This window comes from Oryzias latipes, chromosome 9 (genome assembly GCF_002234675.1).
Source record: "Oryzias latipes chromosome 9, ASM223467v1".
NCBI lineage: Eukaryota > Metazoa > Chordata > Actinopteri > Beloniformes > Adrianichthyidae > Oryzias > Oryzias latipes.
The window spans coordinates 18,333,726-18,359,910 of record NC_019867.2 but is presented as its reverse complement, the minus strand read 5'-3'; the positions used below and the strand labels follow the sequence as shown (position 1 = coordinate 18,359,910).

General features: G+C 42.1%; 2 protein-coding genes across 3 annotated transcripts in view; one reads left to right on the top strand and one right to left on the bottom strand.

Moving 5' to 3' along the window:
- The first annotated feature begins 206 nt into the window (after positions 1–206).
- On the top strand, positions 207–3,249 carry LOC101174925 (ES1 protein, mitochondrial-like). Its single transcript, XM_004072505.4, has 7 exons — positions 207–481; positions 558–610; positions 681–794; positions 908–1,039; positions 1,148–1,240; positions 2,760–2,925; positions 3,016–3,249. Exons 1-7 carry the CDS (start codon positions 365–367, stop codon positions 3,148–3,150), a joined length of 810 nt encoding a protein of 269 aa, XP_004072553.1. The 5' UTR covers positions 207–364; the 3' UTR covers positions 3,151–3,249.
- Positions 3,250–4,376: 1,127 nt separating this feature from the next.
- Positions 4,377–26,185, bottom strand: part of LOC101157949 (protein turtle homolog A) — a 28,399-nt gene continuing 6,590 nt past the window's right edge. The window contains exons 3-22 of one of the 2 annotated variants that reach the window (XM_011479372.3): positions 24,736–24,942; positions 14,328–14,474; positions 13,245–13,396; positions 12,995–13,112; positions 12,663–12,804; positions 12,165–12,310; positions 11,928–12,070; positions 11,681–11,821; positions 11,480–11,596; positions 11,249–11,399; positions 11,028–11,139; positions 10,771–10,946; positions 10,448–10,686; positions 10,289–10,373; positions 10,049–10,219; positions 9,871–9,907; positions 6,565–9,768; positions 6,258–6,421; positions 5,885–6,084; positions 4,377–5,673 (exon numbers count right to left, since the gene is read on the bottom strand). In XM_011479372.3, coding sequence (XP_011477674.1) covers positions 5,897–6,084; positions 6,258–6,421; positions 6,565–9,768; positions 9,871–9,907; positions 10,049–10,219; positions 10,289–10,373; positions 10,448–10,686; positions 10,771–10,946; positions 11,028–11,139; positions 11,249–11,399; positions 11,480–11,596; positions 11,681–11,821; positions 11,928–12,070; positions 12,165–12,310; positions 12,663–12,804; positions 12,995–13,112; positions 13,245–13,396; positions 14,328–14,474; positions 24,736–24,942 — 5,840 coding nt within the window. In that variant the 3' untranslated portion in view covers positions 4,377–5,673; positions 5,885–5,896. The remainder of the gene's footprint in view (positions 5,674–5,884; positions 6,085–6,257; positions 6,422–6,564; positions 9,769–9,870; positions 9,908–10,048; positions 10,220–10,288; positions 10,374–10,447; positions 10,687–10,770; positions 10,947–11,027; positions 11,140–11,248; positions 11,400–11,479; positions 11,597–11,680; positions 11,822–11,927; positions 12,071–12,164; positions 12,311–12,662; positions 12,805–12,994; positions 13,113–13,244; positions 13,397–14,327; positions 14,475–24,735; positions 24,943–26,185) is intronic. The other variant, XM_011479373.3, reaches the window with a different exon arrangement.

Here is a 26,185-nt window from a genome sequence, read left to right as displayed (position 1 = left end):
AATGTCACTCAGCTGCTTTAAACATTGAACACAATTTCTCCACCAGCAAATCCCATGAAGATCAAAGGCAAACAAAGATATTGATTGGATTTGTCAGGAGGCGTCCCTCTGTGGTTAAATAAGTTGATTAGGGGAGCGGTGAAGGCGGTAATGGCGTAGGTAAGGGAGTTCAGTGGGGAAACAAGTGCAGGTGTGATAAGACAATGGTCTTACGTGGCCACGTCACTTTGGCTGCACTATGGAGGTATATATACAGGCCGCTTCACTCGGATCAATATCAGGACTATCAGAGGTCGTGGAAAGCTCTGTGAGAAACTCCAACGTTTCATTTCTCCTCTCAAAGCCGTGAGACCAAAGCAGAACCATGTTGGGAACCAGGGCTTTGCTTTCTAAACAAACACTGGCTGTTTTTTTCCGCCAGCCTGCCTGCTTTGTTCACCAGGGTGACTATGGCAACTGGGGAAACACCAATGTCGCTGTGGTAGGTTAAGCAGAACTTTGTGAGATCAGTAATGAGATCATGGCACACATTGCTGGAATTTCTCCTTATACTCTAGGTTTTCTCTGGATGCGGATGGTGGGATGGAACTGACGTCCATGAGGGCGTGTAGTGAGTATGAGAAGATCAGGAAAGTTTTGTACACCAGTGAATGACCATAACTGGAAACACTTGTGTTTAGCACCATGTACCACCTGAGCAGAAATGGCGCTCGCTTCCAGATTTTTGCCCCAAATCAACAGCAGATGAACGTGATGGACCACATGAAAAAGCAACCAGCTTCTGGGGAGAACAGGTTGGAGCCACTCATTTGACACGCTTAAGAAGAGCTCTGTTCTTCCCTAATGTCATAGTTTTGATATTCAACTTGACTGGAACTACTTTTGGTCATGTTTGACTGATAAACAGGAACATGATGATTGAGTCAGCGCGCTTCAGCCACGGGCAGGGAAAGATGCAAATGCAGGACCTGTCTTCCCTGGATGCCAGCAGCTTTGATGCCGTCATCTTCCCTGGAGGCTACGGCATCACTAAGAATCTGTGAGGAACATAACCACAAAAAAAAAAAGACTGAAAACACACAAAGGTAAAAGCTGGTGTGACTGAACGCAAAGAACTAAGACTAATGGATGTATCTTGACTCTTCAGATCCTCTTTTATGAAGGATGGCAAAGACTTTAAGCTGCATAATGATGTGGAAAGGGTGCTGAAGGACTTCCACCGTTCACGGAAACCTATCGGGTATGTAAGAGTAAGGTGCTGCTGACTTAATAAATGCCTGAAAACAACCTCAATTGACAGTCAATCGTGAGGCAAATTTCACCACGTGTTTCTGAAGACACCAGAGAAGCAGCTGGAAGTGACAAGCAAAGAGGTGCATGGTTCATTATTGAATAATTTCAATGAAAAAAGCTACTTTCCTTCTTTGATTTTAAATGTGCGAATGTAGAAATAGTTTTAAATTAGACATTTTTAATTTTTTCATAATAATTGGATGCCAGATAAAATGTTCTTGTTTAAAAAAAACGCTTCTCTGCACAATATGTGAATTTTGTTATGCATTTTGCTGAACTAAAGGGTTTGTTTAGGGAAACAGGGATTCTTCTATGCGCTGCTTCTTGAAGTTGTGGGGTTAAAGTCTTCTTTCTGGCAGCAGACAGCAGGAAGGACAGGTGCAGTAAAAATAGTTTAGACAGTCTTAAGCTCAGTTTGGACAACAGGAAAGTAGTTTTTCCAGGCAAATCCTCTAAAGAAGGCGTGGCTGGACAAAGGTAGCAGCACAAATGGTCTCTGTTGCAAAATGGCTTTTCTGGGATAGATGAAGAAGGCGATGAGGGACGCCAGTGACAAGGTCAGGTTAGAGGACACAGAGTGTCAGGTGAAAGAAAGAAGATTCCAGGTGGCAGAAGAAGTGGGATTACCGGAGTTAAAGAGTTGAGCTCGAGGTTGAGGATGAAACAAAGAAGCAGTATCCGTATCAGGTTAAAAGGCGTTGTGACCTCTACCCCACATTTAAAGAAAATAATCCTCCCATACTTTTAATAAAGCCCCCAAAAAAGTCAGAAGCATCAAAAGTTGTTTGTTTTTTTTAGTATATATGGACTGTAACTAATAAATACAAAACTGGGTTTATACATCCAATTGTGTTTTTTCCTTTGGCTCTTTCAGCATCTCTGCAGTGAGGTTTTTATTTTATTTTGTAAAACATTTTTTGGAGAATAAACATAATCAGCTCAGTGTTGCTGCATTTGCAGAATAAGACAAATATTACTCTTCAGGCCTGTGTAAAAAACTACTGTAATGCCTCCGCGTTATCTGTAAAATAAAAAGTAAACATTTCCCTCTAAATGGCTGCAATAACAAATATAGTTTCTGAATCCATCATTCTATCTTCGAATTCTTTGATTCCTTATGAACTCAGAAAAGTCTCGTGTCAGGCTGCTGTCTGGAATTAGCATTTCATCAGAGAGGGTTCCATGCAGAATGACTTTCTATCACAAGAGGAGTAGATTTTTAAAATAGAATAACTGCTAAATGATTGTCCCATGGTTTCACATAATACTTTGTAATAACAGGCAGTTGAGAATGTCTGCTTTCAGCTTGCTAAAGAACAAAATAGATGTGAAATCAGTGCTTTTGCAGAGAGGTTTTCAGGCTCTGAATCTCTCTTGTCAGGCTCTGGTTTGGTTTGTGTTTGTTATTGTGACTAAATAAGAGGAATTTTTGTTGTTGTTGTTTTTGGTCTTCACGCCTGTTTCAGACTGGCCAGCATGGCCTCTGTGCTGGCCTGCCGCGCGCTGCCAAGCATTGAGGTGACCATGGGCTACGAGCGTGATGAAAACACCCGCTGGGGGAACTGGCCCAACACCAACATGGTGCAGACTGTGAAAGCCATGGGCGCACGCCACAATGTCCGCGAGCCATACATATCCTTTCCGTCACCTCATACTTACACCATGCATTCATCTCATCTGGGGATCTCATAAAACATATTTCCCTTAACCCCTCTCCTTTACGAAGCCTATGTGGACGAGAAGAACAAAGTGGTCAGCACTCCGTCCTTCATGTGGGAGACAGATTATCACTATCACTACATCTTTGATGGGATTGGAAATATGGTCAAACATGTGATGCGTCTGTCCACCAAGTGAGGCGATGTTTGAAGCCTGGAGATTAGTGAATGTTCAGCATTCACCCAATACTGAGAGGAAGTCTCACCTGAAATAATAAAGATGCTTTAGAAAAAGAAACACAGCTTTTGTGTGATTATTGATTAACACAATGACCTGTTTTGAAGGGGAAATCCTATGCCTAAGCAGGGGGTTATGGATCCTTTTCTTTGTCATCTGTGACTCGAATGTTCGGTTGCTGGTCATGACAGGCCAAGAACACTTCTTCTTAGGAGTAAGTCAAGCCTGTAAATCACCACATGCTGCTCAGAATTAGTGGTTTCTTCTATTTTTCTGTGGTGAAACAGCAAAAAGGTGGACGAATATGAAAAACAAAACCCAGGATAAACTATGTCAAAGATGCAATCGAAGCATTACATCTTTGGAAAATAAAGTTTGGTGCTAAAGCTTCTGTTCTTGAGTGGAGGAGGTTATGTTGAAATAAGGGAGGGGGACAGTTTGTGCATTCACACTAAACTGTTAATACACCAGCTCATTTCTGACAGCTGTGACAGTAACATGTCATTCGCTCCAGCGTGATTTTGTTTCTAGGCTTTTATCAGTGAAAAAAAAAAGGCAAAACAAATACAGCCACTTATTTTATTACCACAACAAAAACAATGAGGTAAATCTGAATGAAAAAATAAGTGCTTGTTGGTGTTTTTCTTTTTCTTAGGTATGTGTCTCACATATCCCTTGTGCTATCCTAGACACTTTAACATTGGGAGTTGGGTCATCTAGACCCAGACAGTGCGCTGAACCTTTTTTCTTCAATGATTTGTGATCTTCACTGGTGTCCATGGATTACATGAAATCTTTCCACCTTTATCCACCTTTGTCATGGTAGGGAGAACACGTCAATGTAAGGGTGGGGTCATCTAAGATAGCACAAGGGATATTAACATGTTTGATTATCAAAATATCATACTGAAAAGGCAAATTTCAAATTTTAACTTAAATTATTTTGAAAACCTGAAGAAAACTCAGGTGTCCGTGGTCAGGATAAGCAGCAGCATATATATGTTAATTGGACAGAAAAAAGCAAAATAAACTATTTTAAAAAGTTTTAAAATACATACTACTCATTGTTATTCAGATAAAAGTATATTTTAGTTAGTTCCTTTAATTTATGCAAATAAAAAACACAATCTTTCACTCAATTAGTGAAGAAAAATGCATTCACAGGCTTAAAAAAAACAAGATATGAATTCAGAATGTAACAATTTATTCCTTATAAACATATAAAAATGACAAAAACAACAAGGAAGTCACTTATAAATTTTTTTCACTTTATACAAAGCTGTCATGAGAAAACACGCCCTCACTCCACATGAAGGTTTCATCTGAGGAACAGTAGAAATACAAACGATGACTCCAGCTTCAAAGTTCAGCATAAATGACAAACTTTGTGTTGATGTATAAAAGCAGTTTCTGTTACTCATCAGTAAAAAAACTATATACAGCAGGTTAATGGGCACAGAATTTATATCATCCTTTTTTAATTACATAACAAGAAGCGGATGAAAATTCACAGTGTTACCTTTATATCACAACGTGACTTGTAAACAATGTTGCATATCATCATTTATCTCAATAAATACATAGACATGTAAAAGGGGGTTTGATGATTTCTGATCAGATTTGATTGATTGCAGCTTTTTCTGATGGATTATTTTCCTGCTGTTCGGTTCTAGTTCACAGAGAAGGTGTAAAGTAAGGCAAATTTTTATTTCATCAAGTTTTCCACGGAAAATGTCTTAACCAGAGAGTAAACGTTTGACCGAATCAGGTGAAGTGAAGTTGTATTTGTTATGTCTTGGAGCGATAATGAGAGACTTACAGCAGCAGCAAATTATTTCATCTTAAACTATATTTTAACTTTACACTTTGAACAGATACAGAGAGGCGTGCAGAGCAGAACAGGTGTGACATTTAAGCAACAAGCAGGTAAATCAAAGCTGCTAATGAACACATAAAACTATAAACTAAACTGATTGATGCAGCAGAGTTCTGTATTAGGCTATGGTTTTAGTTTTTTTAATGAAAAGTTAGAGTTCTACAATTTAACCAGTGTTGTATCAGGAGTTTGAATCCCAGGCACAATTAGAGGGATAACTTTTTGTTTTTAATTTAATTTTAATTATTATTAGCAGAGCTTAATAAATGTGAAAAATGAACTGTTGGATAAAAAAAGATTTGAAGCAAGATCTTAATATCTTGTTGGTACTGTAGCTCAATTTATTTTCTTTATAGGACTTTTTTGATTTTTTTCTTTCTTTAATTTTTGATTGTCATGGTGTAACAATGTAAAATACAGCAGCTGCACTTTAGACAAAAAAGATGAATATCTTTCCTGTTTCCTTATGTATAACCAAGTAGAACAAGTGCAGGAAGAACTCAAACCAGTGTAACTGAGGATTAACGCTTCCAAGGTTTCCAGTGTGCAGGACTGCAGTGCCTTTTCTCTTTGTTATGACTGCTTTTTAGAGTCTTTCTTGGATGAGCCTGCGAGAGAAAAAAGCAGATCATTAAAAAAAAGAAAACATTAAAACACAGTAGTTTAGACTATAAAAGAAGCAAAACAAGCATTCACGAAGTCACAGCAGGCACAGCTGCAAGCAGGAAAAGGATTCAGGCATGTGAGAAGTGAGAGAGGAAAAGAGAAATGAAAGGAGAAAGCAAAGACGGAACCGTGAGGGTTGGCACAGCAACGGACCGAGTTCAGATGTTAGAGCAGCGCTGAGCTGGAGTCAGAGTCTGAGTCACGGTCGGGCTCATGGGAACAGATGGACTCTTGAGCCCGCCTGTACTCTTGGTACTCCAGGCGGAGAGCATTGAAGCGCGCTTCACTTAGTGAGCGGCTGTACTTGCAGCGAGGAGGGTGGAAAACTGGCGGGCTGACTGGGGAAGACGGGCCTGGAAGGGTGGAATCAGGGACATGAAAGGTGTGCATGGGAATGTCGTGGGACAAGCTGACACAAACGTGGCACTAAGGACACATGCAGCACGGTTACATCAGGCATTACAATCACAACTCATGCCAAAGGAAACTTAACGCAAAAAAAACACTGAGAATGTCAAATAGTCACCTCTTTGTCTCTGATCCTGGAGGCCACCAGCTTGATCATACCTTGTCGCCCCCCTGCTGCGCCACAGACCCATCTGATCAAACTGCGTGGCCTCCAGGACCTCTGAGTCCACACAGGCATCAGCAGAATCCCACTCATAACTCTCATCTACTGATGTGTTCCTTCTAATGAGATACACAAAAGCAGTGGTCAGACAACAGACACATAAACAGAACATGGGTGTGTGTTATTTTTGGCAACATCAACAAATCCATCTGCAGAGGGCTTTTCGAGTGTGTGGATCGTTCCAGGTGTGGTGGTGTTTCACCTTTTCACTCTCCTCTCGGGCGGCTCCATCTCAGCTCTGTGCCGCTCATTCTCCTCCGTGGTTTCTGGCGAGCTGAGCAGAGTGGGGGTCATGGACAGGGACTGTCTGAAGAAACCGGCACTGCCTCTGCCACTACTTTGACTAGCGTAACTGGCCCTCCCCCCATCCCTGATATCAGGGTCCCCGCCCCGGCTCATCATCCTGTCAGGCTGCCTGTAGCTATCTCCCTCCCTGTGTGGGGAGGGGGTGTAGTATGGGGAGGGCCAGCTGATGCCCCTTGGCAGGTAGGACCTTGGAGGGCCCCTCCTGGAGTCAAAAGGTCTCAAGCTTTCCCCTCTAGATCCAGGCCAATGCTGGTAACTGGGAACAGGAATGGAGGCGGGCATGTGGACATACGGATGCTGAGGCGGCCTGAAGGCTTCTGGGTAAGACGGAGACCATCTAGAGGATTCTGGGAAAACAGCGGCTTGCCGGCGTGGATCACAGGGTTCCAGCATGGGAGAGACTGAGGTTGGATGGGGTGGATACATCGAAGGACTGAGGTAAGAAGGACTAGCAAAAGATCTGTGAGCATGATGAGGCCTCTCCAAGCTCCCCATACTGGGACGCCTGAGGGGGATATATTCCCTCCAGGAGGGGCCTGGCATGGGGAGGGACGATGGCGTGCGGCCTAAGCTGTGGGACTTCACCCTGACATCTGGATTTGGGAATTCATCCCAGTAGCACCTTTCTGAAATGTACGTTCTCGGGGTCTCAAAGTGTTCCCACCTCTGTGATCCTAAACTGATGGATTTTTTCAGGAAAGGACGTGGATGTCCAGAGAGAGTCCTGCAGGGGCCCAGGCTGAAGGACTTCTTTAAAAACGGCACAGGAACTTGAGTTATACGTGAAACAATGTTGTTAGTCCTGCTCCCTTGAGAAGCTTGTCTTTGGGATTGATCTGATGAAAACTCCCTGCTGTCTGCAAAACCTTCAGAGTGTTTGGACACAATGTCTGCCATTCCTTTAGCTGCACTCAACAAGGTGTGAGCTGATCTGGATCCAAGTCTGGATTCGGGCCGGTCAGCACTAGCATTCGCTGCTCTAATTCTAGTTTTTTCAGCATAGAGCTGCTTGCTTGTTTTTTCCAAACCAGATGAGGATGCTCTTGTGTCATCGGGGAATTTCACTCTGGTCTCCACATGGGAAGCACTTCTGCTTTGAGTTTGACTGGACTCTGCAGCACTCACACAATGGGTTTGCTCTTTGCTTGACACTCTTTCTGGCTTCTCATTAACATGTACCTCCCAGTTTTTCGGGACTACGTCAGGCTTAGCCACGACAGATTCGTTTCGTTTAAGCTCCAAACTTTGTCCAGCAGAGTCTGTGACTTGAGCTTCCTCCACAGGCTCATCCACACTCATTTCAATGAATCCAGGAAGACTCAAGTATTCTAGAATTGCACTTGTCTGGACTGGGGAAATTTTGGGAGATGGGACTGCAGGCTTGGATTTGAAGGAATCTGATATTCTGGGCACAGATAACTGAGACTGGTCACTCTCCACCTCTTCTACAAGAGTTAAAGTTGAAATGGGAGTGGGACTTTCGGAAAAGAGGCATTTGTCGCTCTTTCGGGAGCGCGCTCGGTTACCTTCTCGCTCCAGCTCAGAATAAGTTTCTCCCTCTTTGGCCCTCAGTGCTACTTCATGATGCTCATATTTTAATGTGGGATAACCAGAGGGATCTCTTGTGTCTGCTTCAGCACTTTTTTCAGTCTTATCACAGGATGCAGATGCTGAACTGTCATTTTTGGTAACCAAGGCACTGCTGGGTTCTAACTCCCAGAGTCTAGAGGATTCAGGAACAGGTGCCCCCCTGTGCTCAGAGTTGGACATTGTGTGCTCAGGTGGGTTTCTCTGAGGAGTCGATGATGAGTCGGCTTTTTCCAAACAGAGGGTGTAGTTTTCAGAGGTGGCGTCAGGGGACAGCAGAGGCAAGGATGTGTTTTGGGTGACAGGAGAACGCGAGGAATCCTCACCAGGAGAATCATCTGTAGTTTCTGATGTTGTCTGGTGAGACTTTTGGATGAGGCTGGGGACAGAAGTAACTGGGCTAATGTCCCACTGAATGCGAGAGGTTGGGACTCGGTCCAGGGGACTGCTTGTGTTGCCAAAGTAGCATGCCTTCCTATAGTCCGAGACTCGACTTGTGACCCCTGAGGACAGGTTTTTCTGTCTGATAGCAACATCTTGCGGTTTCCACACAGGCTCTTCCTCTGACTTTGGCTCGTGGCCTCGAGGGCTGTCAAGTTTGGGAGCCTGATGCTCCTCTTTCCCTCTGCGGCGTCTTTGATCAGCAGCATACTTCTTCAAGTCCCTCTCGATTTCTTCCCTCTCCTTTGCCAGCTGCACACACCTGCTAATGCTTTCCTTCTCAAGCTCGCTGTCCAGCTGCGAGACCATGGTGCTGTTATCAGTCAGCAGACTTTCCATAGCCTGGTAGCCTGCATGATGAGCTTTGTCCCGGTCTCCTCTGTCAAGCAGCTTTGCTGGTCTTCCAAAGTGTGGCAGCAGGTCGTCAGCGCAGCCAGGCATGCGGTACTTCCTGTGAGAGTCGCTGCTTTTCCTCTCGCTGTTGTCAGAGTAAAAGCTGGCTCTTTCTAGATGCGTCTCAGAGCCCTGCTCGTCGTCAGAGTAAAAGCAGCCGTGACGAGAGAAATTTCTGGCCATGGCTCGAACTCTTCCAGGTGAGGCAGGGGGCCTGCTCAGCTCCGGAACATCCACGGTGAGTGGAGATCCTTTCCTCTCGTCCCTCTCCGAGCTTAAAATGCTCGACTTTGGAGAGTCCCTAAAGGATGTTCTGTTGCTTCCGGAGCCACTAGCGCTACCATTAATCTGTAGTACAGTCTTACTCAGATTTTTAAGATTGGAGGGACTTGAGCTCTCAGGCAGCGGCTGAACAATAAAGCGCCCGTCTGGGCCTCTGGAGATGGACTCAAGAGCAGTTCGTGAGGGCGCCTGAGAACCCAAGTGGCTTTCGAAGAGTGTGTAGTGCGGTGGCGGGGAGGAGTTGGATAGGAGTTGTTTGCGCTGATCATGGTATTCCCCGCGGCTGCCCCTGTCAAAGGAGGACCGATCAGACTGTGAGGAGGTGGGAAAAAAGGGCAGAGGTGGACACAGCTTCAACTTGAGGACGCTGTCAGGGCTGGGAGGAGGTGAGCGTGCCCTGAGAAGGACATAGGGCAAAAATTAAAATGCAAAATCTGCAATGTCTGGCAGATCATCAATAATGTACACGTTTTCAACCGTAAAAGTGACCTCTACTTACTCTTGAGATTGGATTTTCTGAAAAGCAGTTGACAAATCTGCAGAAATACAGGGAAAGCAATGAGTCAGCAGCTTTACTTTAGAACCTATAACTCCAAATTTCCCATCTTTTTGAGTCCCAGGAGTGAAAACGTTAATATCCTATGAGTGTAAAGTCTATTTTATAGCTGTTTTTATACCTTGTCTTCTTTTTCTGCGTCTGCGCTGCCTCCTCTGACTCATGTAGCACGCCGTCACCAATGAAAGGATGATGGCAAAAAAGAGAAAGCACACCCCACCTAACACACCGGCCAGCAGCGATTGAGGGATGACCTCCAAGAAACTCGAACGGAGGGGGTAAATCTCCATTCCTGCAGTCACAACCATTTTATTGACAACAGCAATCCTTTTGTGAATTAGCATTAGTGTCTTAACCTTACCTGCTGTAGATACACTCACAGACTCACTGGGTTGACTGAGGACTTTGTTGCTGCGGGACATCAGCCTCAGATCATAGGTGGAGTCCTACAAAAATGGGCTTATTTGTATAAAGCATTTATGGGAAGATGCTTTTAGTGCTGCACGGAGGCCATCTTTACCCGCAGCAGTCCCTGCACTAGTAAGACACTCTGGTTGGCGCTGATGCTGCTGGTGAGGATCACCCACTGGCCCTGGTCCCTCCGTGCCTGCAGCACGTAGGAAGTGACCGGAAAGACCGGATCCTCTGGAGCCTGCCACCACAGGAGAACTCCTTGTCCAGTCCGGTTGGCAGACAGAACTGTAGGAGGATCCAGGGACTGGGAAGTGGTAACAAGTTCTGGTACCTCTGTTGGCACAGCTAAAAATGACCAGAATACTGCGAGTTATTTTCAAGATACTACAAATGAACAGTAAAAGAAAACACAACTTAACTTTGACTAACCTTTAGTTCGCACAGTTACAATTTCACTAAATGGTCCTGAGCCGACTTTATTTTGAGGTAAAACACTGAACTGATATCCAGTTCCAGCAAGCAGCCCAGTCACAAGCAAATAGCTTTTGGATGTTGGTACTGGTAAAGACGCCCATTCGTGTTTCCCGCGAGAGGCCTGCTTGACCCTAAAATAAGGAATCAAAGTCATGATTGGCAATGATAAGCTGGGAAATGTGGATGCAGTGTTGGTTCTTCACAACACTAACCACACAGTGAACTTCTGGGTGTATCCACCATCAAAGCCTGGTACCCAGGACACATTTGCCTGGTTCAACTCTGTGGTGACGGTCACTGAAGACACAGCATGAGGGCTGGTGCCTGAGAAGCAGAAATACACTTTGGGTTGATGATACTCCTTCATATTTATTTCAAGTTATTGTTTTGTTAGAATAAACTGTCCCTTCGTTCCTAATGTTGACCCACTTACCCAGCACCATGACAACAGTGCCCGCACTGACCGTTGCTACACGATTAGTGGCCAGGCACTCCCACCCCCCGTGATGATCTTTACTCAGCGGCCGAAGCAGGAGGGAGCCGTTAGACAACACTGTGAAGGGTGAACGAGGAGTGGGGCCAATCTGTGAGGAGAGACAGAAATCTTGATGTAAAAGGTCAATCAGACATAAATCCAGCTGCCAAAGTAGGTCATCTCTGATACCTTGCTCCAAGTTACATTTGGAGCAGGGTCTCCAGCAGCTTCACAAGGGATAACTAACTCTCGGCCGACTTCCTGAAGATACTCGGGCAGAGGAGGCACTCGAAATGAAGGAGGATCCTAGAGAAGAGGCAAAGCCTTTTTATGGATCCAACAGTATTTACAATGAGAAAAATGCTTGTGGGTCAAAAACAACAGCTTTACCTTCAGGATCACTTTAGTGGGCTCAGACTGGCCCATGGTGCCGTAACTGTTATAGGGAGTACAGGTGTACATGCCCACAGCATTGTCGTTGGCTGTTGCTATGAAAACAGAGCCCTCCGAGTTCACCATCCAACCTGGATACTAGACAGGTGGATGAGGAGAGAAAGGGACAATGATTCCAGGTTCTTTGAAAAATTAAAAAACCTTCTATGATGCATTTAAACATTAATTAAAAAAGAAAACTTACATTGTCAAGATTCAATTCATTCCCATCCTTGGTCCAGTTGACATACAGCACAGGGGGATCTGCCTGAGTGGGGCAGATAATGACCCCCTCCATACCTGCCGGCAATAAAGTTTCTCGGGGCATTCGTCCAACACGTGCTGGGTCTAAAAAAAGTATCAATCACAGATGAGAAAAAAACAGGCTTGGAAATGTATCTCTCTGTAGACTAGTACACGAAAAGACATGGAACAGACTAACGTTTCACTTTAAGATGAGCAGAAGCCATGGGTGGAGCCAGTATGCCGTTAGTTGGGATGCAGGTGTAGTTGCCAGCATCTTCGGGGATGAGATTGGGGATGAGCAGCGTTCCGTCCACCAACACCTTTACTCTTGTTTTAAGTGACCTACGGTGAAACATGGGAACCAGGATTTATTTGAAGATGCACTTTAACTGGTACAAAATGACACAAAAAATATTTGGTTACAGAAAGAAAATGATCTTTTTTTAAAAGAAATGTTTTGCATAACTGTTGGAGATGGGACCTGGATCTGAGCAATCCCCTTTGTCTCAGGTTCACAGCTGCTCACGATCACATGATATAATTGGATAAATATTCATCAAAATAGGACTGATTTCTTTAGCAGCTTGCTTTAGAAAGATACTATGACAATTTCCTTTCAATATTGCCGTTATATCTAACAAAACAAGAATATATGATGTGTCTTTGAGTTTACATGGATTTTAAGCAGACTTACTCAATATGGTAGACATTCTGTCCTTGTTTTAACCATTCATATGTGAGGTTTGAAGGGTAAGCATCAGCCTGACACTGCAGAACTGCATCCTGGGACATGTTGAGAGTGGTGTCCTCTGGGGAAATGATGATGATTGGTGGACCTTTTTTGAGAGAACAAGCCACAGATCAGTAAAGATAGTTGGTAATCCTTCGGTCGTTGCACTGTAGATGGCAGCATAGGCAACCACACATCAACACACTTCTCAAACTCCACTGAATCACTCTCCAGTCAATCAATTTCAATGATCATATACCAAACGCTGCAGGGTTGTTGTTTTTTTTAATACTGACCTTGGACCTGCAGCTGGGTGTAGTGGGTCAGTTTCCCTTCTGAGTTTGAGACGTGGCATTTATACACACCAGAAAAATTTCTTGTGACTGAAGCCAAAGACAGACTACCGTTCAGCACCTATGATGGAAAATAAGAACATGATGAGAAACAGTGAATTAAATTTTTTTTTAAAAATAACCACACACTACCAAAAAAACGACTTATACATACATACATAAACTATGTATTTTATTTCTTTAATGTGCCTACTTTAATTTTTTCATGCTTCTCAATTGGCCGCTCATCTTTATGCCAGACAACTGTTGGACGAGGGTTTCCGTGGGCTCCACAGCTGAGGGTCAATGAGTCTCCAAGCAGGACCTCCACAAAAGTCGGTGGTGTTTTAATAAACGCAGGTGGAGCTAGAAAAGACATATTTGTTGTTTATTAATTGCTACGACACCTGAACTTAAAAAAGGTGTAAAATTCTTTGTTCCATTCAACAGCTAGAAGACATGGAGATGTTTGAAATGAGTGAAACATGACAGTATATTAGCATTATTATTGTAATAATTTTAAAAGAAACAATCAGGAAGTGTGGAAAATCCCTTTCAGTGCATGACAGCTGGAAAATTGTTTTCTTTAGACTGCAAACACGGAATCTTAAGAAAGTTGAAATACTCTTGTTTTCTGACTTGCAATAAAAATAATCTTATCAAGAAGTTTTTGATAGAAAAATAATCTTGATTTAGGAAAACATGTCTTACTAACTAGATTTTTTTTAAAGAATTCTAGGTAAGAACTATTTTCTTACCCCATTTCTTACTTAAAGAATTTTCTCTTATTCTAAGAATATTTCCCTTATTTTTAGGGAACTTGTTTTTGCTTTGTATTTACATGTTTAAATAACATTTTTGAAATTAGAAGGACTTTGGCAGAACTGTATTCCTATTATTTATAGTTAAATGATGTGTCATTTGATTGTGATAAACCCATATTTACATCCAGAACACTCACAGTGTAAGGTTTATAAGAGTGGAAAAAACTTTATTTCCAACCTCATAGAGACTGTTATTTAATATAGTGAAACAATATGAATGCTAGAGTCTACTTTATTTTCAAAACCCCAATACCTTTTCTGTAATTATAAAACATGCTTTTTTTAAGTCAGCAAGCTGATCTGAAAGGAAATATTCTCTCACTTTGGACTATTTCATCTCAATTCATTGCACTAACAGTCAGGCAACTGATCTTGCCAGGCCTCATGCTGACACAGCTTTAAATAGAGATCATGTCAGAGATGTATGGGGGGGGGGGCAGCTCCTATGGCCTCTAAATCCTGCAGAGATGCACCTGTGATGGAAAGGAAGGTCCATGTGCCGTTTTGAAAGTCATCCTTTTTGCTGTCCAGGAGGAGGATGCGACATTCAAACCAGCCTTCGTCCTCCAGGGTCAGCTGCTCGACAAGCAGAGATGCCCCCCTGGTCAGAGACACACGCCCTGTGGGAGGGTGTGTCAGGGTGGGATGGGAAACAGAAAAGAAGGTCAGCGCACAGGGGCAGACAGGCAGAGTCAGCATGTGCAGGAAGAGGGCTTATCGGGCAGAGAACACAAGCATCTAGTGTGACAATGGCTGCAGTCAGAGCTTCTGCAAACAGAGATGGGCACACACTGTGAAGATCAGCTGCTGCTCTGACACACAAGACAACACAGCGCAACATTTAAAAACTGTGAGGCGGAAAACATTGTTTTAGATCACAGACATCAGACGCCTCCGAGAGGCTTTAAAACAAGCTGTTGTGTTTCATGAAAATGAACGATAACATGAACGATAACAAGCTCCTGTTATGACAGCTTGAGCCATAGAGGACAAAGAAACACAGAAATTAGGTAATCGTGTTGGGTCAATGATCTGGAAACTGCTTTGGCAAAGACAGGACTGAACTGAACACTTTGTTTTGGAAAGTTTGAATAAAACTCACTCAAACTGAACACGTTTGTGCACAAACTTGCACCAGAAATGACGTTGTTCTCTTTTTCTGGCCTCATTGAAGGCAAAATTTTAAGAAAGACACACACGACCTGTTCGTTTTTACTAAATCATGTTTACATGTTAGGGACCAAGCAGGAAGGCATGACGGCACCTGAAGTATTAATAGAAATTGGTTTTATTTTACCCGGAACTTACAAAATGGGGCTGTAAAATAGGTTGACAAAAGACAACTGTACCCAAAAAATAGGAACAATCTAGACTGTTAATGGAAAATTAACTAACCCACCACACAAAGACAAAAAAGTTTTTTTATATGTTTTGATGAAATCCATGAAAATCAAAAAGGTAAAAAACAAAAAACAAAAAACCAAATCAGGAAAACTCTTCCCCCTCACATCAGACTGAAATGGTAAAGCCTAACTAGCTGGCTTCAGCATTTCAGTCAGCTGCACCCTGGGCCACACCTTCTGCTTCCTGAGGAAGAGCACTGCGGGACGGTGACATGCATCACATGACGCGTAAAGTGACACAAATGGGTTCAAATAAATGATGTTCACTTGAAATATGAAGTCTAACACAACTTAAAGCTTACGCTTCAAATAAAGTCATTTTCTGCTACAAGTTAACCTGTATTGGTGTTTTTTTTTTACTTCTTTAATTATATTTTGATTATCTATCTCTCCCTTTTCTAAACCCATCAATCCCTTTTGGGATAAAGAGGTTATTGGAGTCTATCCCATCTGCTGTTGGGTTAAGATTCTGGACGGGTCTCTAAAGTTTAATCAGAAGATTAAACTATAACCTATTCAAATATATTTTCATTGATGGGTAAACAAAGTTTGTTTTCACTGCTCGACTTAATTAAGTTAATCTTTTACAAATTGTGTTTTTTTTCACACGTTTCCTTCATTTTGTGTGCCGAATTTAATTTTTTTTTCCTAGTAAAACATTAAATAAATTAAAATGTTTGAAGAAAGATAGTGGTATGACAGCAGGTTTGTAAAGGATCACAAAAAATCACACCATAGTTTGTTTTTACAAACAGTTGAAACTGGATTAAAACAATAATCCCAAATTTTAATCCTCAAACAACAATTTTTTTAGAAAAAATAAAAAAGGTGCACTTTCTTATTGTTGACCAGTTGGAAAGTTTTTTGATTTTTTAAAGCATTTCCATGTTTTCTTTTTCAAATTATAACCCACCTTGGGCTTGTTTGGAAAAAAGGGAGTGGAAAAGAAAATTACCTACAAAAACTGCTGATCCTTGTTTCTTTGATGACATTCTCACAGAGGTTCAGCTTTAGCTGATGAGCAGCCAGAGGCTCTGTGGAGTGCAAACACGTGAATCTCTAAAGTGATGGTTTCAGTGATGACAAGATAAAGATGGGGTCCTGTAATTTAGGGTTGGAGAGGTAACGTAAGGAATGAGAAGGCCCTTCGCTCTTGAGTAAAATTTCAAACAAAATGACAAATAAAAAGGACGTAATTAAGTCAAAAAGTATCAAATAGATTTTTTTTAATCCGTTACTTTTTTCCTTCTTTGCTGCAAAATGAAAGAGGACTGTAGGCAGCAGATAAACAGCAACAACCTCCCACTGATCCATGCACCTCCCCACCAGATACACCCATCTCTCTGCTCCTTCTCCTCCTCTCTGAACTTCTTGCAACTTCTTGTCAGCCTTTGAAACTTGATCTGCTCGTTGCCTGGTGACTGCAGTCTGGTTTTTAGGGTACACCCCTCCTTTTATTCCGTCTATCAATGAACTCCTTTTTTTTTTCTTTCCTTTTTTTTTTGCCTTTCAGTCTGAAGGCTTTAAACAGCAGGAGGAAGTAGGCAGGGGGGGGGGAATGCACACGTTGCTCATACCAGACCCAGCCAGAGCAGTTTGAAAGTAAACACGGAAATGCTGAGAAGCTCCCAGCATCCCATCGTTGGTGGTTTTTATCAGCGGGCAGCTTTTTTTGTGTCGTTTTAAATCAAAATACAGAGGAGAAAACCAACATTTTTTATTCAGAAAAAAAAAAAAGAAATGTATTCACTCTAGTGTATGCAGAGCATCAAGAGTGTATCTGGAAAAAATAATGCTTCCCCATTAGTGAAGTTTTCCTTTAAATAGTAAGGTCAAAAAAGTTTGTTTTTACTTTGAAATTCTCGATATTATGTGTGCCCTTAAGCCAGAGGGAAACAAACTGAGAATAAACATACAACAAAAGCTAACAATTAACTGCATTCCTGTCTTGGGTTGTTGCCGTGTTAAATCACTAGGTTTAATGATTGACTGACCTACAAGACGGAGGCCCTTTTAATGGGAGGCGTTCAGGTTCCATAAAATGAAGGCCTCTGGTTTAGGGTCAGCATCTTTCAAAGAGCTGGGGCGGTATGGGAATGAGGAAGCGTGCAGCCTAAAGATAACAGGTGTGGGGATACCTGTAGGGGATTTTCCTCTCATCCTCTTCTGATCTGTGCGTTTGTTATCTCTTTCTGGCACATCTCATGTTTTTGTGTGTGGGGGGTTCATGCTTAGGCAGCGCACACAGGGAATTTCTGTGATCGCTTCAAAAGGCAGCTAGTGGGGATTTCAATTATCCCAGAGACACGTGGTCGTAAGTGTTGATTTTCAAATTTCAGAGCCCTGCCCCCCCCCCCCGAGTCCACACAAGGGGCTTCTGGTTTCACTGTCAAACTCTTAACCCTGCCCCCCCCACCTCTTCTCCATCATTACAAAACAGCCCCCATTCCTCATGCTCTCGGGTTACCATGGCGATGACACCAAGAAAAGCCCGGGCTGAAGGTTTTGATTTGAATTCAGTTGCTATGGAAACAGCGCACAACCAAATATGGGTGGGGGCAGGTAGGGCGTTTACCTACTGTCACACATTTGAAACATAAGTATGGGAAAATTGGGTTTAGTTTAAAAAAACTGAAAATAGATAAAATGAATGATTTGGAAAGAAAGAAAAGTTAACGTTAGCGTGACCTCAGACACCATTTGGCAAGAGCAGGGATGGACTAGTATGTAAATAAGCTGGAAAAACCACAATAAGTGTCCAAATGTAGGTTCTGGGTTTGCTTTTAAATGAAGGAATTGAACAAGAGGTCACAGAGAGGTTGCCCATATTATGTCCATCGATTATCAACTGACAACCAGTGAAAGCCTGGCCCTCCTAACCCTCGTGCTCAAGCAGACACATTCATCACCCCCTGGGTTTGGCGTTAGCACATTGTCCACGAGCCCTCCTTCGGACACAATTACACTTTATAGCAGACAGAAGAAGAGAATGCTAGAAAACAATGACTACCAAAGCATTTTATGTCTACCCTGGTTTTTATTCTATTTTTAGTCCAGTGGCTATCACATGACAGCTCAAGTCTATCTTCAATAAGGCGCCCCTTGTTTTTCTTAACGGTTGCGATGCAGTCAAGCGCAGAAAAAGGAGAGTTAATCCACAAGTGTTGTTTGAACTTTGAAAGCAGCCTCTTCATATTAGCGAGTGGGAATCTTGCCCGGTGGGTGGCGGCCCAAGTTTCAAGAACACTGCGGTCGGATTTAAGCATTTAAGTCTTTTTATATTTTAGCCCTGACCAAATAATAAAAGAGTTCATGACGTTTTGCAGTAAAGAAAAAGAAAGTTCACTTTTTTTGGAGAAGCATCCGCTTTGCTTTCTTTGTCCATCCGTATGTGCCTAATATGTGCTGGGAAGAGGTGCATTGTGGGAAGTGTTTAAATTTGAATACAATCATAAGTCTACCCCCCCCCCCCCCCCACTGCCCCCACTCTCTACCTCTGACAGCTCACCCCCCTCCCAGTCCCCCATATTTCTCAGTCCAATCCTCCTGTCCCACTAATCAGTTTAACCCTCTTATGAATAGCTCTTTGTCATGAGATAGATTACAGTTAACTCTGTCCCTCTCGCTCTGCCCAGCTCGGCTAACCTCCTGGGCTGGCAAGCGCACAAAGCTCACGTGCTAAACTTCACTACAGCACAGCAGTAAGTAGTGAGCTTTGCTTCAGAGTCAGGGAGGGAGCAGTGAGGTCATAATCCTGCTGCCTGACTTCTGTTTCTTAAAGACCCACTCTGAAGAAAATCCTGTTTTTGGTGTTTTTATCGTGTTTTAGTGGCATTTTTCTCATGATAGAGGACTTATAGAAAACAAAAAAATTAAATTTCTAAGGATGTTAGGGTTGTGAGGGGCTGTAAGGTAGCGGGAGGTCATGTAAGCAGATGGATGAAGGGAAGTTGGGGCGGGGTTGCCCCCCCCCCCCAACTGTCCCGCCCGTAACTCAGAGGTGAAGTTCTAATGAACTCCTGCCGCTCTGCAGAAACTATGTCTTACTTTTGCATTTTTGCACATTTTAAATACCCTTTCATTCTTTTTGCACATTGCTATTGTTCTTCTTTTTTCTCTATTTTGCACTGAACTGCTGTAACAATTGAATTTCCCCAACTTGGGATCAATAAAGAATATCTTATCTTATCTAAGAAAACAACACAGGTTTTTATTATTTTGGCTAAAAAATAAATAAAATAAACAAATAGCATAATCATAAATGATCACTGGGAACGCTTTTACAATAGATCAAAAAAGGATTGGAGCGGGAATTTAGGATGCTCTGTTGGTTTCATTATTGCAAAAGTGTCCAACTATAATTTTAAGACATTGGAGAAATTATTAAAATCTTAACAAGAAAACTTACTAAACTTAACAAAGCAGCAGGAAGAAGCAAAAGTCAGACTACAAGCTGGAAGACACTAGTGAGGTGGCCCTACTTCATCTTTTCTTTCGTGTCTAGTCCAGAAAAACTGGTTAAGGGATCAAATTCGCAACTATTTTTTGTTTTCTTTTTTTTAATTTAAAAGAAAAAATGTAATGTTCTAATGTTTATTCCATCATACTTTACAGTACTTAAAGTTTTCGTGTACAAGAGTATAACTTTACTTGTGCCTGTGTGTGGCAAATGGCAGCTGTAACTTGTGCTGCACGTATAGGCCATGCTGAGCGTGTCATGATGGCCCGCTGTGGCCGGGCGGTTTGCCCATTGTTGCTGTAAATTTGCTGTGGATCACCTGATTTACTTCAGAAAAAAAACGGATCCAGCCCAGCAGCAAGCAGTAAACCATCTTGACCAGGCAAAACTTGAAAAAAAATCCCCTTTCGAAAAATAAAGTTGTAACAGTGCTAAAGAGGTGTTTCAGTCCTCAGGGGACTGAAGGTATCTGTGTCTTTCTTATTGTCACAAGGCGAACCTGCGACCGTCTCTGAGATCCAGACAGGCAGGGGTTTAATGGTTTCTGCTGTGTTGCCATGACACCCTTTAAATACAAAGCAGTGGTTTCGAGTACACCTGATATCGTATCAAAAACCTGTTGGTCTAATGGCCGGGGATTCTCGATACGACTTGCTGGAAGGCTTTCATCTCGGGTGCTAAAACTTTCTAAAGCCAAACCAGTAGACTGAGGTCACACAGCATCTGTGCACGTTTTGACTTAATCCTCTGGGTAGAATTTGCCCTCTATCAGAAAAATATCACTCAACTGTGTGCTTGTATGTTTTATTATTTATCTCTAAAGTGCAGGTGTGTCTTAAAATCTTTTTTTCTACAGCGATGAGTTTAAAAATATACTATTAAATTAAGATTTTTAGAGAGAAAAATTCAAGACTTCAGTAACAAAATACAAATGATTAATTTCACTTAAATACTCAGTTACATAACATTGAATTTGGTTTTTTTTTTAAAAGCCATGAGCTTTACTACTATATTATAAAACTAGAGATGCTACTAAATCCCTGTGCAGTTTGTTCAAGATTCAACTTTGCATAAAAGAAAACAAAAACCCATGCTTTGGAACATTATTAAAGTTATTTTATGACATATTATTTTATGACTCTGAATTTAATATAGAACTTGAAATCTAATTAGTTCAATGGATTCCACTTCCATCCGTTTTAACAGGAAAAGTAAAAAAAAAGGTTTTGTAGGATCTTATCTTGGTTTTCAGGAGAACTTTGCTGTCATCAGACTGATAGTAGTGATGACACTTTTATGGTCATCCTTTTACAGTTTTATAAAAGCCTCGTAAAACTCTCAAGTTAAATAAAAGTTGTTTTTCTTTAGGCTGAGTTAAAAGTTTACACTCCCAGGTGAAAGTCCGGTGAAACTATTGACTGAAGGTTGTGTGCTTTAAGCCAAGCCTTCTTTAGAACCTTGTAGTTCCAAGTGTAACAACTGAATCTGACCTCCTCCAAAAGACGTCTGTTGCATTTTTTTACTCCTTATCAGAGCTTGACAGTTACTAAAACAGAGACAGAGTCTTGAAGGTCACAGCCTTCTATTGATGCACACCTATCCTCCCATTACTGCCCTCATTTAGACATAATTTGTAATAAAAATGGCTTTTGCTTTTCTTATCGGAAGCCTGAACTAGCAGTTTCTATGACCAGCAATAGCAAATGGGAAAAGCAAACAATATAGCTAATGGCAATAAAAGAAAACATTTCTAATTAAAAACAAAAAACGTTACTTACATTAACCCTTGTGCTATCCTAAGACCCCACCCTTACATTGACGTGTTCTCCCTACCATGACAAAGGTGGATAAAGGTGGAAAGATTTCATGTAATCAATGGACACCAGTGAAGATCACAAATAATTGAAGAAAAAAGGTTCAGAGCACTGTCTAGTGGGTCTAGATCAGTGTTTTTCAACCAGTGTGCCGCGGCACACTAGTGTGCCGTGGGAGATGGCCAAGTGTGCCGTGGGAAATTGCCCTCATTAACTGATCTAAAAACATTTCCCATCCCCAGGATTTTAGCTCTCTGTTCATCCAAACATCCTGATAAAACACTGAGGAGTTAGGAATATAAAAGATCGTAAAATACTTTTTCTTTGCGTTTATTTTATTTTATTAAAAACATTTTGGTAAGAATGACGCGATTCAGCTGCACCTTCGGCTGTATTTTGTAAAAGTCCCGTCCATTTAACTGTCTCCACCAATCATTCTTGGGGGGGTTAATCACATGTCATCGGTCTGACCAATCAGAAATGCTTAAAGTCTTCACTTCCTTGTCCCGATTTAGCTCGTAAAGTCGCTCAGTTCTAACAGAAATACCAGCTAAAGCTCGTCTTTAGCGGTGTAGCTTTCCACAGAATCCGGTATCAGACCGTGGAACAACTGAACAAAACAATGAAGCTCCGAAAACCGATCTTCGGCCGTTTTATGCACTACATTTCCCATGATGCATTGGGTTGTGAGAGTGACAGCGCAAAAGGAGATCTGTTGTTAAACGTCTTGAAACCAACGAACACACAAATTGTTTTTAAATCTTCTAACTTAACTTTTATTGCATCTTTTAGAAAAAAACAGCTGCAGTTTCCAGCTTTTTATGTAACAATTATCTCAAAAATGTATTTGAGATTGTGGAGGGGCTGTAGATCAATACAGACTATGAGTTTCTCCTTTTTAATAAATTTTTGGATGCTGGTGTGCCGCGGGATTTTTTTTAAGGTTAAAGTGTGCCGTGGCTCAGAAAAGGTTGAAAAACACTGGTCTAGATGACCCAACTCCCAATTTTAAAGTGCCTAGGATAGCACAAGGGATAACCAGAACGTTATCTGCCATTAATTAAGAATAACTAAAATAAAGCCAAGTCTAACTGACTGTTTTTTTATTTACTACACAGATGGACTTTACCTGGATGAATGATAATCTACACAGACTTGACATTTATTACTATGTGATCTGTGTGATTTTGCATGAAAAGACACAAATGAATGACATAATTGTTGCTTAAATTTGTACCCAAAAAACAGAAATGTGTTGAGTACCCTGCATGATATGCAGCTGTCTTACTTATTCCTAAAGCTTCATGACCAATAACCAGCTTGCAGATTAAATGGCATATACTTGTATAGCGCTTTTCTACCTACAAGGACAAAGTGCTTTTACAGTCACTGACCCATTCACCCAGTCAAACACATTCACACACTGGTAGCTGCTCCGCTGCCAAACACAGGCGCAAGAATCGAACCTGCAACCTTACGATCATGGGTCGACCTCCCTACCGCTGCACCACGGCCGCCCAGATTACATTTAAAAGCTTTGAAATGTTAGTGCAGCTGCAGCATCACCTTTAACCACTAACATAATGGCTGAACCATTAATACTCTCTATAGGATCTCCATACTCTGCTGTAGTTCTAACCTCATTGGTATGACTGCTTGTAAATAAATAAAAGAAAAAAGGTTAAAAAAGTTTTGTTTTAAATACCAAGATCAAATTTTTCTGTGTTCCTATGAACTGTTCGTGTCATGTATTGGTTTCTTCAAAAAATAGCACCAGATTACAGAAGTTAGGATGGGTTTTGTTTTTATTTAAAAGGATGCCCTGCTGTTTATAAATCCGCTCAAATTCTGAGATCCCAAATTTCCATGTCCTCATCACGTCGTTGCTACTTTTAATATTCAATTTTAGAGTGTACATCACCATTGCCCTACGGCGGACATGTCAAGGCACAGATCAGGAAACGCCTGCCAACTTGAGCGTCTCATGTTTAAAAATCTCAAATCCCACAATATTTTAATAGGAGGGTTGAATCCATTAAACCCGCAGCACTGACACGCTTCACATGCCGCCATCTGCCTCCAGTGGGAGGGGAGATACGAGCAGAGGGGGACAAACCCTGCAAATAAATGCACTAAATGTTGACATACCCCTTGCTTTATCTGCTGGTTTTAGCTCTGATATGAGCTCATACTTTAGATGAAATGTGGTTAACACATGTTCAGTTGCTGGGGATCCTCATTTAACTTTAGTGAATTTATTGAGATTTTGATCTACTGTAACCTGTGAGCAACAAATCCTTGGCTATTAAGATTGGGGTCTCCGAATATTTGGGTGACCCAGTTGGAGAGATTTGGGGTAGCCTCGGACTCCTGTAGGCTTTACAAAAGCAATGGGAGGTTGTGATACCCCTCTTTGTCTTTGTGTTTTGGTAGACAATGACTGGATTATGGGACTCCAGCAAGAAAACTCCCATTATACCCGAGGCTTCGTCCATCCTCCTTCGAGCAAAGCAATCTCCTTTTATTGGGTTACCCCTCCGCATACTAATAAAACGCTGTCAACAAACAACCGAGCCCCCACCTACACGTCTAATCCCCCTGTGAGCAGCGTTACTGGTGTACCTCTTCTTCCCCAGCTGCCCCACCCCCTCCTTTAACTGCCGCCACTAAAACACGTCCATTCTCGCCATTCCTCTGTTCTCTGCACGGTGAAAACACAGACGCAAGGCGACCTGTAATTACAAGGACTTTGCTTTGGATGGATTATCTATTGGGGGTATTGTTTCATCCCAACTTCCTCTTCCAAGATTTACCTTTGTACTCATAACTTTACCAACGAAAACATTAAAAAAGCATTTTGGTTCTTTTTTTTCTAAGATGAAAAGGATTCTCTGAAGCACAAACAGAGAGAACCAGTTGATGGTCATGGACAGTTATGATAATAGCTTTAGGATGATTTATTTTTTGTTTTTGAGAAATGATCAAGAAACCTGCAAGAAACCACCGGCGTGTTGTGGAACGGGTCTTCATTTTCAATCATCCGTTCAATGAACAGTGCTGCAGTATTTGACTTTCACACGGTCTGACACAGATCACCAGCAGAACACCTGCATGCTGTCAATTGGTTTATGAGTGTCTGCCAGACAGTCTTTCATCAGAAGTGGGGAACTTAGTTCAAGGCTTTGTACCTATGAATGACGCTTACCCTTATAGTTAGGGTGAACGCGGGGAGCGTAGACTCCAAACTTGATGAGGACAGGGACGTTGTAACCGAGGCGCACCCACTCCACCACATGCAGTGGAAAGAGGTTGGGGCTGGTGCCTTCTTTGGATGTCGGGGCCAGACTGCACTCGAGCTCTGCAGACGCTCCCTCTCGAGCACGAACCACTGATGCCAAACCGGGAGACACGCCTGTGAAGACAATAGCGAGTCACCAAGATACAACACAGACCGACATTAGCTAACAGCACAGAAGGAAATAAAAGTGGATAGGTCAATAAGTAATAATGACTTATGGCTCTAAAAGAAACTGGATCAACCATCCTTGGAGGCATCAATTATTCATTTATAAAAAATCAGAATCAGAATCTTTTACTGGATCCTTTATCCTTTTAAAATTGTTTGTTATTAAAATAATTTATAAATCTATGATCATATGAATACATAAAATAAATACAATAATTAAAGAAAAGAATTGACCACTTATGACAACAAATAACGCCACAGTTGACCTGCAAAATCTTTATTGAAAATGATGTGAAATCAACCTCTGAATCCTTAGACTGTTAAAAGCCAGCAATGGAGAACAATCATGCATCATTAGGTAACAAGATCATACAGCTGCAAAGCCTGCAAACACGGCAATCCCATTAGCGACACCTGGAAAAGCCTGTGCGCTCCCAGCCTCCTCTGACCGCCTCGCTGCCATGTGCTGACGTGCATGTGTGCTTGACTGGGTGCCAGTGTTTGCTCCACAACTCCTCCAGCCTGGCGATTTGCTTTCATCTGAAGGGGAGGGAGGGACGGGCTGGTGGTGACACTCTAATGCGGGCCCCCTCTGCGTTTGCTCGAACCGACCTCTCGCTACCCCCTGGGGTGCACACATGGTCTGCGGACCAGAATGATCAATCCCACTCCTGACGTCCCACAAATACACTCAAGCATGCCTTGGTTGGGGGTAGCATAAATCCAGGATTGATCTTAATCTGCACCCAGAGATATTATTTAAGTTGGATTTGGGCCCCATTCTCTTTCATCCCCTCATGTCTAAGCTGAACCCCCACTCTCGCTCCGACATAAGGGAACAGAACCATTGCCAGAACTGCTCTTGTGTATGTGTGAGGAGCCTGCACGAAGCTAAACAGCAACATATGCCAACTGTTTTGCACCATCTCAACAACAAGAAGATGTAGGGCATATTGATACCAAGAAAAAACAGTAGGTATAAGTGCAAACTTTTAACATATCAACAACATATAAGCAAGATTAATGTGATACAAACAGTTTAACTAAAATGCAATGGCGCAAAAATTTTGTTTATGTAATGAGACAGAGTTATTTTTCATTAAAGGATCCAACATTTCTTCATCAGTTCTTTTTCTGCTGTGCATCCCATCATCTGACTGTTTATTCTGTTATTTTGTAGGTTTTGCTG

Excerpts from the sequence above, each read along its gene's own strand:
- LOC101174925 (XM_004072505.4), top strand. The coding sequence starts at position 365 with ATGTTGGGAACCAGGGCTTTGCTTTCTAAACAAACACTGGCTGTTTTT. Across the intron at positions 482-557 it reads GAAACACCAATGTCGCTGTG|GTTTTCTCTGGATGCGGATG; the intron begins GTAGGTTAAGCA and ends CTTATACTCTAG. Across the intron at positions 1,241-2,759 it reads CGTTCACGGAAACCTATCGG|ACTGGCCAGCATGGCCTCTG; the intron begins GTATGTAAGAGT and ends CGCCTGTTTCAG.